The following is a 12,482-nucleotide window of genomic DNA, read 5'->3' as shown; positions in this document are numbered from 1 at the left end:
TTTCATTTTTCTACTTACAAAATTAAACAAAAAATCAAATGACCAAAAGATACACGGACCCCGCTCCCACAAACATTCTAATATTGCATAATTTTCTCGCATCAGGGAGCATCTATCAATACTCAAGAGTATTTAAATCTCTTTTGAATAAGCGCTCGCTGTTCAGTTTCACTTCTGTTTACGCGATCATGCGCGCTCTGTGTAAAGTAAGTTCAGATATTTGTCAGTGAGCTCAGGATCTGTTGAGAAGCAAATCCTCCAGCATGGTCTGAAATGTTGCTTAAATTACATTTGACTGAAATGGCATCTGTATGAATACATTTCCATGTCGCTATAGATAAACTCTGTAGACTATGATTGTTAGTTTTGGGTGGCGAAGAGAGCCGGTAGCCACCTGTGCTAGTTGTAAAGGGTACCTGTTTTAGCTAGAGCAATGGATCAATAAGTCATAAACAAGTAACTGTCAAGAAAACAACAATAAATATTAGTTTAGTTAGAAATACATTTTCACACTACTTTAACCACACCCCAGCCCCCCCCCAGCGGAAACCAGCGGCACCCACTGTCCTCTTTTTGGAAAACTAAAATATGGTCACCCTACATGGCGTTCATGCACGCACAGAACTACTAAGAAGGTACCTCTTTGTTTCACAGACACACCGTGAAATTAATGTTGAATTGCTTTGCTTGTTAAAATAATGTAAACCCATGAGGTAAGAGCATATTCATATAATCCAATTAATCTTAAAGGTGTTCATAGTGGTGAAATCTAAGTAATTAAGGCCACCATTCTCATATATTCATAATCAGTCTTTTTAATGTGTTTCGATTTGTCTATAGGAAATCAAATGGCATCAATATTTTTACTAGCATGGTTATCAAGATACAAAAGATAAGGAGGCACACACTTTCAGCCTTCTCTTATGAGAACTTAACCTCCCCTCGAGAGACTTTGAAGCCAGAAGTTGAGTTTTCTTTACTCCCATCAATCATGGGGTTAAAAACGCATATGGAGTTCATTATTTCAGCTGGTCTTAAACAATAATGTTTCCTAAGTATGCAAAACACTATCGCTTTACAGAAATGTTTTAAGCAAATATCTGTTAAACCAGTCTTTAGCAGCCATAAGTTCACATTTACTAATATTGAGATAGAGAACAGAGGCACTCCAGAAAACCATATCAATGATTAACTGCAATTCGAATTTGACAACTTATTAATAACATTAACTGCAATCGAATTTGACAACTTTATTTGTTTATTTATTTTTAAAGGGGTCGTATCTTTGGTTAACTGATCGGCAATTAATTTTTTCATTTGCGAGAGCGACACCCTTAAGCATACTTACTTTAACATGCACAGATAATGAGTGGGTTACAAGCAGGCAAGATGTTGGAGAGAGAAGGTCAACATGTGAAATACGTCATAGAAGTGGTCAAGTGTAAAGAAAAGCACGCAAGTGTGGGTATGTGGACAAAGCAAAGCAACACAAGTTTCTAAGGCTGTTAATCTTCCACCGGAAGACGACGCGCGATAATCCGCGGCTGTAGGTGCACGAGAGCGTGAGCGTGCGTCAGGTGAGCTTGTGGAGTTTCGCGGCTGGAGGTGTTTACCTGACGTCATCCGACGGCGCAGTTACTCCACCAAAGATTCTTACAGACAATACAACCTTTAAGCTACCATCCAAGATCAGCGCGAGCCGATGCCGGAGATGATCGATTCAGAAAGGCGCTGGAAAGCGGTGGATCTGCTCGAGATCATTTCACAAGCGGTTATTATTGATCGCGAAGTCTAAAGATGGGCCGTAGAAACGGGGAGGAAGAGCAAAACAACTCAGGTATGAGTAAGACTGTTTCTGAGTACGGTGAAAACGCTTTCATAGGAGTTCGCTATTATGGAACATGTCATCTGTTCGAAGTTTTTCAGTGTTACAAATATATAATCAGTATATGAATCATATGTTGTTATATTTTGTGACACTGAAGAACATCTATATAATGATAGAGAGTTGATAGAAGTTGGCAAGATAAATACAATATCAGGGAAATGGAACAATTGTGATTACTATAAATGCCTATAAATTTAAAGCGTGAAAAATTAATATTTATAGTGAGTACTTTGTATATTTTACATAGTGAATACTGTAAATTGTTTCCTAGTTCTCCTACGCTCTAAAATGTTGGGTGTTGTGTGTGTGTGGTGGGTATTATATATATATATGGTGTGTGTGGGTTGTGTGTGTGTGTGTGTGTGTGTAAATCGAAAAAATATTATATTATGAATCTGTTTATGAAATAGAATTATAATATATATATATCTCTATAGATATATATATATATATAGAATATATATATATATACTGTAGCCTATATATTAAAGTCTTTTATAAATGTATCATATTTTATAAATTGTGTATAGCCTATATAAAAAATAATTTATAAAACAAGATTTTAATAAAACGTTTTTATATAAATTAATTAACTTTTATCCAGTAATCATGAATAACTATAAAAGTCATAGAAATTAATTCTGGATCCCTGTGTTTAGGGTGACTTTTTTGATAGTCTGTTATAAATTAAAAAAACTAAATCAACAAAAATAATTTTAAAATGCTGTATCTTTTAGTTAAGTAAACACATGTGTGTATTCAGTATTCACAGCGACTGACTCTTGCAAACAATAGCTTGTTTTGTAAAGGTTGAGCTCGTGAACCTGATCCAGCGCTTATATTATACAGACCTGAACCTGCCAAAACTGATCATTCTGTACCCTTCGGTCCAACAGTCTGTTGAGAGAATTTACTTTCTGAGATGCTGTTGTGAAGTCACAGCTCATCCTGATCTTAAGTGTCAAATCTTTGTAGATGCCATTATAGTTAAAGGGTATCTGCACACTTTACAATGCCATAATGGATAAATAGGTCTTCATTCTTGCACTTGACTTCTCAGCATTGTTTCAACATTCAGGGTCAGTGCTCTTCTTCCTGTGTACATTTAAGCAAAGAAAGAGAGCGTGTCTCTTTAAGGTCTGGGTGCCTTTCTTTTGGTTTGTCTGGGAATACTCTCAAGATCTGGTGTTTGTTTGGGTGCGATCATGGGTATTTTTCTTTCTGCCAGCACCGTCAGGAGAATGCTGGAGATGAACATTTCTCTGGAGGTTTAGTTACTGGGTAACAAGTCTGTTGGTCAACATTTAGCACTCAGAAAAAAAGAGGGACAAAAGTTGTCACTGGGGACGCGAGTACCTTTTGAAAGGCACAAGCACACCTTTGTACCTAAAAGAGTCCATATTGGTACCATAAAGGTGCATATTAGGTACCCTAAAAGTGTACCTTTTTGAAAGGTACCACCCGAGTGACACAGCTTTTTGTACCTTTTTTTCTGAGTCAACAAGGAAAGAATCAAATATCATAAATGCATTTATGTTCTCCCTTCTTTACTCAGTTTTGCACACACCTAGCTACTGTAAATGAGGATATCATTTTGTTGCAGTGTGGAAGCAATTTGAAATTGTTTCCTGATATATATGTGACTCAGTTTTGCACACACCTAGCTACTGTAAATGAGGATATCACAACACTCTTATTGTTTATACTGTATATAAAGCTAGTTTTAATTATTATAAACTCGCCCTTACATTGAGGAAACATTTTCGCATTAAGGCAAGGCACCCCAGGCAGACAGATAAATAACCAATAAAATAATAATATCCAGAAGTTTTCACCATACTTCCAAAGTTGATTGAGCAGATTAAGAATTGCAAACATTGTTTGTAAAGCAAGTTTTAAATATGCATGTAAAAATGTATGTGTTTAAATATATACAAAATAATGTAATATCTAATTAAATGTGCACACATTTGCATAAAATTCCAGAACAGAAATGTGAATAGTATACTGGATAAAAACAATAAAACCAATCTTTCAATAAAAAACAAAACAAAGAAAGTATGTTTATTTTGGATGTCTCCTTTTATCAATACATAAATCAGTAAATACAAGCAAAAAAAAAGAAAGTGAGGAGAAAAGTGGAAGAGAAAAATCTACAGATGCAAATATATAAATATAAAAATATATATAATATATTTTTATAAATATAAGTGCAATAAAATAAACACTTTAAAGTCTTTATTCCATGTTTTCTTTCCACTAGTCTGAAACAATACATTATAAAAATAATCTCAAAATTAACAGTGCATGGAAAAAAAATTGCTTTATTTATTGAACAATTTTAAAATTATACTCCAAATGTCCACAAAGGGAGGATTTGTCAGGTTTCCCCCACATTCTGTTTTATATTAAATTTGGTGTGAAATGACAATTCACTCTATCTGTTATCTAAATGCATGTTATTGATCGTATTCTGAATGATTAATCTGTTAATAGGTTCCATTTTAAAATGCATTTTTTTTATTATTAATTCCATAACTAAATCTTTTGCTGACCTCTCTCTGAAGACATATGCAGGATTTCTCCAACCATTTCGTTCAGTTAAAGGGATACTCCACCCCAAAATGAAAATTTTGTCATTAATGTCACTACCCCCACATGTCGTTCCAAAACCCATAAAAACTTTGTTAGTCTTCGAAACACAATTTAAAATATTTTGGATGAAAACTGGGAGGCTTGTGACTGTCCCATAGACTGCCAAATAAATAACAGTGTCAAGGTCCATAAAAGGTATGAAAGTCGTCGTCAGAATACTCCTTCTGCCGTCAGTCAACCATAATGTTATGAAGCGACACGAATACTTTTGTAAGCGAAGAAATCAAAAATAATGACTTTATTCAACAATTCCTTTGTCAGCGTTCTCCTCTGTGTCTCTTCATATCACCGTATGCTGCGTATGCCCTTCTGTATCATCCGCACCACAAGGATGTGCTGTTTCTACGTGTATTTAGCTTTGATTTGAAAGAAAACAGCACATCCTTGTGTCGCAGCTGTTGACAAAGGAATTGTTGAATAAAGTCGTTATTTCTTCGCTTACAAAAAGTATTCTTGTCGCTTCATAATGTTACGGTTTAACTACTGATGGCAGATGGACTATTCTGACGATGTCTTTCATACTTTTCTGGACCTTGACACTGTTATTTACTTGGCAGTCTATGGGACAGTCACAAGCCTCCAGGTTTTCATCCAGAATATCTTAAATTGTGTTCCGAAGACAAACGAAGCTTTTACGGGTTTGGAACGACATGGGGGTAAGTGATTAATGACAAAATGTTCATTTTGGGGTGGAGTATCCTTTTAAACCCCGTCCCTTTCTTATAATCAACTGCAAGGTTGCATACATTTTTGGAGTGCCATGCCCACATCTCAATATCCAATTAACAACCGAGAGATAGAAGCAAGTCTCCGCCCTGCATTTTTTCTTAATCCATTTGAAACGGATGTATGTTGCAATATGGAAAAAAGGTCTAGTGCTACTTCTGTTTAATCGTAACTTTAAGTTAATTCTAATATTGATAGAAGAACCCACACCCTAAAAGAAAACTGAACAGAGCATTACTTCATTCATTAATAAATTTAAAACACATAAAACCTCCACGTTCACATCTCAAATCACTATCAACATTTCATCATCAAACTATAGCTCAAACAGGATGAGGTTCAGCTTTCAGTGGCATAACTTTCAGGGTTTTTTTTGGCATATTAGCTCAGGGTTTCTGTTGTTTACTATTGAATTCTACAGTATTATTGTAATATTGTGTTCACTGCTGTCTATTCTAGACACTCTCGTAAGCATGTGTGTGTGATCTCTGATCTGAGCGGGGGTGGTTTACTGTAAACCCCTGTAATGCTTCACACAATGAACTCCACATAAAACCACATATAAAATCCTCAGCCTTTCTTTTACGAGAAGCTGTAAACAGATAACACATACAACATCCTCAACGCAAACAACCAAAACAGCCATTTTTCAGTGTAACAAGATTAACAATATTACAAAAAGAACATAAAAAACATGATAAACAGATATGACTGATATGATTCACAAACTTCAAAATCTTTTAGTTTCTTTAAACATACAGTAAAATTCAAAAGTCAGTAATAATTAATATATTAAAAAATAAAAAAAATAAATCAAAGTTAACAAAAGAAAAAAATAAAAAAACTCAAAAAAATAAAAAAATATCAAAAAAACAAATAAATGCTGTTTGTTTGAAAAGAAACCTGAAAAATAAAATGCATCTATCATGGTTTCCACAAAAATCTGAAGCAGCACAACAGTTTTCAACACTGATAATAATCAGAAATGTTTCTTAAGCAGCAAATCAGTATATTAGTATGATTTCTGAAGGATCATGTGACACTGAAGACTGGAGCAATGATGCTGAAAACTCAGCTTTACATCACAGGAATAATTTATATTTTATGTTATATTTAAATAGAAACCAGTTATTTTAAATTCTAACAGTAATTTTACAGTAGTACTGTATTTTTTTATCAAATAAAAACAGCTTTGGTAAATCTCATTAAACCCCAAATTTGTATGGCAGTGTATATATTATTAGAGTTGAGAAAACTTAAAACATTCTATGAATAAATCAGTTTATTAATATTTGACTTTCTATTGCAAGTTGCTGTGGTTTATTAATATTTGATGAGGTGTTTGTGGTTCTTTTTGTGCTTTATATCCTGGTGTTGTACCCAAGTCCGTGGGCTCAAGAGTCACACAGAGCTTTAAAGAAAAAGTTTCCTGCTTCCTCCATTCAAACTCATTTACAGCATCATTCTGTGTACCTTGAGTTTACAAAGCAAGTTAATTTTTTACACACAGAGTAACTCATCTAAGTAATTACAAGAAAGATGAATGTTTAGGATCAAAGATTAAAACTTGATGGATCAGATGTTGCCTTTCTGGCTCATGTCAACAACTTGAACATGTTTTCTGTTTAGATGCGTGAACATCTAAATATTAAACTCACATACAGTTTTCCACAGACTTACATTGGAGAAGCCATAGCAGTTACTGTAGATTAATACAAATAATTCATTTTTTATTTTCTTTTTTTTATTAGCTTGATTGTTTAATACAGCCATTACATCTAAAACCAATAATAGTTTGTGCTTAATGTTAGTAACGTTAACTTTGAGTTTGGCTTATGGTGATATTTTATACTGGTTGAGCAGTTTTTCATTCAAAGACTTTACTTTTGTTAAGTCCCATATGCATATGTGTAAGTTACTAGGCTTTCAACATTGAAAATGGGTAAAATTCAACTATTTGCACATGGCGCTGCATTGAGACCCCTATATCTCTTGGAATGGAACATATAGGGCCTTAAAAATGTCTTTAGATCCAGAATCTAAAATCACACTGAGATATCTTTAACACTTCCTGAGTTACAGAAACTTTGAAAAAAAAAAAAAAAAAAATTTTTTTAAAAAGAGTATTTTTGGCACTCAGTATGTTCCATGTAGTTGTTTTGAACGAGAAGAAAAGTATATTTTTAACCATAAAAAATCTGTAAAGTTAAAAAAAATAATACATTTAAATTAAAAATGATGTTGAAAGAAAACTTTAAGAACCAGAATCTAAAAGGATATTGAGATATGTGTAGTACTGTTTGAAGTACGACTGAAAAAAGAAACCAAAAGAATTTACCCAATAAGTTTGCGAAGAACCATAATCTAAAAGGACACTTAGATATATTTAACACTTCTTGCATGCAAACATGCAAATTTGGAGAAAAAACATGGAAGGTGCTTTTTCCCTGTTTTTGAACAGTCACATGATGCAATAAAGATTGCTAAAGTTAACAGATTTTACTAAGAGACCTAACAATTGCTGTTAAAATAACATAATGCTGCTACCGTATTTCTAAAGTTTTCACCCTCCTGCAGTTTAGCTCCAAATCTCAGGTGAAAATTGCCATTTTGACCCCCCTCTATAAAACTGTGGATTAATCAGTAAATATTCCTCCTTGACCTTTATTTTTAACTTTCTTCTTCATTCATGTGTTGGTTTAACTTCAGACCAGGGACTTGAGTTGAACTGAGACAGAATTAAATTTAAAAGCATTTACAAAAGCATCTCTCGTAATTAATCATAGGTGTACATGTGTGCATGAACACAAACGATCAGAGTCTTGCTCAATAAATGATCACATCCAGAAACATCCTGAAGCACCTGTCCTGATCAGCAGCTTCATCAGAGGAAGTGCACAGAAACACTCATGATAACTGACCCTCTTTGTGTCTGCCGTTTGGCTCTATCTTTGAATTCAAATGATATTCAAATCATCCCATTTTTATTCCATTTGTCTCTGTTTCCTCTCCTGTTTAAAGGGTAGAAAAGCTTCACTGTTAGTTTTTTATGCTTGCATACCTGTTTGTGGAATTAAAACAGCATTAAACACTGCAGCTGCCAGGCAACAAACTCTCACGGACGACTGACACACAGTCATGTGATAAACCCCATCTAAAATACTTCTTTTAAAGTGACTAAATATTCCATGTAGTCTATATCTTGTAATTGTACATATTAATTTGTCACACCGCATTTATGATCAAATATAAAATATACACTTTTCCTTATTCAGTCACTTACATTTGAACTAGTAAAACAGTCTATTTTATTTGGCTCATACTTAGTGAGATCAGTTCTTCATCTTTGAAAAACATCTTTGAATGGCACACGCTGACCACTGATCTAAACTCTGCTTGTTTTTAAGGTGAACCAGCTCAATATGACCCCACATTCACCGGCCCCATTCACAACAGGTGTGTATGTGTCAGTCTCACAAATGCATGTCCATAAAATTAAAAGAATTGATTTAAAAAAGTTTTTTTTTTTTTTGCATTGTGTCATTAGTCAGGGACTGGGGCTGCAAACTAGCCATTTGCTAGAAGCTTGTATGAAGAGCATCTGCAATGGCATTCTGCAGTGTCCCTGTTAAATAAACAACTAAATAAAAGTTACATGACAGCACTACAGTAATGCATGCAGATGTTTTATCTCTGAGTTTTCAAATTATTCTGTATATTTATAATAGTTCTTATTGGGTTTTATAAGTTTGCTTTTTTCTCAGCAGTATAAATTATGCAAAAACTATTATGTAGTAAAGGAATAGTTCACCCAAAAATGAAAATTTGCTGAAAATGTACTCACATTCAGGCCATCCAAGATGTAGATGAGTTTGTTTCTGCATCAGATTTGGAGAAATGTAGCATTACATCACTTGCTCAGCAATGGATGCTCTGCAGTGAATGGGTGCCGTCAGAATGAGAGTCCAAACAGCTGATAAAAACATCACAATAATCCACAAGTAATCCACACCACTCCAGTCCAGCAAATAACATCTTGTGAAGTGAAATGTTGTGTGTTTGTAAGAAACAAATCCAGCTAAAATGCAAGTTTCTATCTCTAAACTCTATCCCTAAAATTGCTTCCTCCAGTGAAAATGTTGTCTAGTTTGAATCAGGAGAGAAATACTGTATGCACAGATGGACTGGAGTGCTGTGGATTATTGTGATGTTTTTATCAGCTGTTTTGACTCTCATTCTGACAGCACCCATTCACTGCAGAGTAAATTTCTCCAAATCTGTTCTGATGCAGAAACATGGCCTGAGAGAGTACATTTTCAGCCAATTTTATTTTTTGGGTGAACTATTCCTTCAGTGCTTCATGCATAAAAAATGATTTCTTTTGAATTTGTGGTGAAATATGATCTTGTTTTGTTAAGGTGTGTGCTTGTGTCTTGTGTGTCTGTAGAAGCTGTACGGACATCATATGCTGCGTTCTGTTCATGCTGATCATCGCCGGTTACATGGTGGTAGGAGTTCTGGGTTCGTTCTTGTTCATTTCTCTACTTCTGTGTCTATCTGTCTGATCATCTGTCATTGTGTCTTCCTGTCTCTGTCTGTGTCTTATCACTGTTCAGCGCTCAGACGCACACATACTGTGAACTCTGTGTGTTTTGGTGCTGTGTTTACTTTGAACTGAAAGCAATATGGAAATTGAACTCGTTCTGCCTCCCTCAACATGCAATAAGTAAATACTGGAGAGGGCAAGGGGTTAAGGCTAACTCAGTGTGATTGTTTCTGCTGAAAGTAGAAATACACACAGACACATGTTTATTTAGCTGTTTATGTGAAGTCCAAATATGTTTTGATATAAAACATATTATAAAATAGAAAAACTTTAGAAATGTACCCTTTTCATGAGTAATTTTACATTTTATTTTATTTAATTCTAAACTTAATTGCTCTTTCAAAACCATAACAGTTCCATTCAGAATTTAGGTATTTAATTTGAATGTTTAAATTCAGTTTCAAATACTTATTTTACAGTTGCAAACAAAATGTGGAACTGCACTGCAATTTCAATGTAAGGAAGTGACCTTTTGTAGACCAAGATGAAAGAACGCTTCATTTCCCAGAATGTGTTACCTGTCTTTGTTTTCTTGGAATTGCAATTCTACTTCCTGTGTGTCGTGGCCAATTATAATAATAATATATTATTATATGTTATGTTATGTTATGTTATGTTATGTTATGTTATATGTTATATTATTTAGAGTTTAGAATTTTGCACTAGATAAAATATAAACAAGACAGGTGCACAAATATTATATTGTTACATTATATTATATTATATTATATTATATTATATTATATTATATTATATTATATTATATTATATTATATTATATTATATTATATTATATTATATTATATTATATTATAATGTTGTTAATGTGACTTTATTAAAAGTTTTGTCATGTCTTTTTAAATACACATATGTGACAGTTTATAGCTTAAAACATCAGTATTTACTCTTGACATCTGTGATTATGTGGTAGATCTCATTAAACTCTCTCTGAGATGATAATGAAGAGCAAACAAAACACTAATTAGAGTCTAAGGACTTTTCCATAGAACTAATCACAGTCCACAGTTACAGTTTCTAAAGCATTACAAGTGTGTTGTTATGGACTGCATGAAGCAAAGTGTCTAAAAAACCCTGTTAACACAGTAAAAGACTATTACACAGCCTTTACCACAGCCTCAAGTCAAGTCACATTTATTTCTACAGGGCGTTTTAATAGAAAATATTGTTTCAAAACAATAAATAAAAATCAAAAAATAAACACTAAAAAATAAAATAAAATTATCCAAGTACAAATTCATAATTTATCTATAAAGCATTACAGTGAAAATAAACCTTGGTTCAGGTGTGTTGTTATGGACTGCATGAAGCAAAGTGTCTAAAAAACCCTGTTAACACAGTAAAAGACTATTACACAGCCTCAAGTCAAGTCATATTTATTTCTACAGCGTTTTAATAGAAAACATTGTTTCAAAACATATTCACATCAATAAACAGGGAAATAGTGTAAATATTGCAAAGTTACTAATTTGATTTCAGCTATAATGCAAGCTCTACAGAAGACAGTAGTGTCATTATTCAGCTCCGATTATGAAACTAATTCAATTTCTCATGTTCTGTTTTCATTTAATAGTGTAGAATAAGTATCATAAGATAGCTGATGTGTGTATTTCATGTGAAATGGTTTTGGTTCCTGCAGCCTGGCTGTACGGAGATCCTCGACATGTGTTGTATCCCAGAAACTCCACGGGAATGTTCTGCGGAGTCGGACAGAACAAGTGAGATTTGCCGTCAGTCGTTTTAGAGAAGTCAGTCATCAGTGTGTTTGCAGTCATTTGATGCTCATGTCCGTCTGTCTCTCAGTGACAAACCCAACCTCATGTACTTTGACATCATCAAGTGTGCCACAGCGACAAACATCATGGCTGCAGCTCTGCAGGGTCTCCAGTGTCCCACCACACAGGTACCAGATCTTTTAGAACAGCTCCATTTACAATGCTAGCAAGATGTTTACCCCCAAATAGTACAAATATAGAAATGTGATTCAGATTATAGTTGTGGTCATTTGTAGAAAATGTGGATTACAACATTGTTTATATCTACTAGAACCACTGAACTATGCATACAACTGAAACCATTAAAAAGATTTCCGTAGCTTTAAGTAAAGTATAAACATCAACTGAAATAATATATGTCTCATTTACATTTAGTAACTTATGTACTAAAATAACTAAAACTGGAATTAAGAATTAATAATCTCTCTCTCTCGCCCATTCTCTCTCTCTCTCTCTCTATACAGTATTTATATAAAAAACTAATAAAAATGATAAAAACACAAAACAAAATTTCTCTCTCTCTCTCTCTAGAGAGTAATTTTGTTTTGTGTTTTTATCATTTTTTATTAAAAATCTACTCTCTCTCTCGCTCGCTCGCGCTCTCTCTCTCTCTCTCTCTCTCTCTCTCTATATATATATATATATAATATAGTGCTGTGTAATGATTAATCGCAATTAATCGCATACAAAATAAATGTTTTTATTTGCATAATATATGCATGTGTTCTGATTATATTTATTATGTATGTATAAATACACACACATACAGTATATATATATATATAGAAAATATTTCCATGCATTTCCATGTCTA

The 12,482-nt window shown here is 33.6% G+C and overlaps 2 protein-coding genes and 1 pseudogene across 2 annotated transcripts in view; 1 reads left to right on the top strand and 2 right to left on the bottom strand.

The window, feature by feature from the left end:
* Positions 1-12,482, bottom strand: part of LOC109058809 — a 726,037-nt pseudogene that overhangs the window by 418,406 nt on the left and 295,149 nt on the right.
* Positions 1-12,482, bottom strand: part of LOC109045202 (solute carrier family 39 member 4) — a 668,471-nt gene that overhangs the window by 544,151 nt on the left and 111,838 nt on the right. The gene's annotated exons all lie outside the window — the stretch shown is intronic.
* Positions 8,616-12,482, top strand: part of LOC109050188 (choline transporter-like protein 4) — a 7,931-nt gene continuing 4,064 nt past the window's right edge. The window contains exons 1-4 of the mRNA XM_042745897.1: positions 8,616-8,725; positions 9,717-9,790; positions 11,533-11,611; positions 11,697-11,796. Of these exons, the coding sequence (XP_042601831.1) occupies positions 9,751-9,790; positions 11,533-11,611; positions 11,697-11,796 (219 nt within the window). The 5' untranslated portion in view covers positions 8,616-8,725; positions 9,717-9,750. The remainder of the gene's footprint in view (positions 8,726-9,716; positions 9,791-11,532; positions 11,612-11,696; positions 11,797-12,482) is intronic.

This window comes from Cyprinus carpio, chromosome B19, assembly GCF_018340385.1.
Source record: "Cyprinus carpio isolate SPL01 chromosome B19, ASM1834038v1, whole genome shotgun sequence".
NCBI lineage: Eukaryota > Metazoa > Chordata > Actinopteri > Cypriniformes > Cyprinidae > Cyprinus > Cyprinus carpio.
This window is presented reverse-complemented; position numbering and strand designations above follow the sequence as displayed.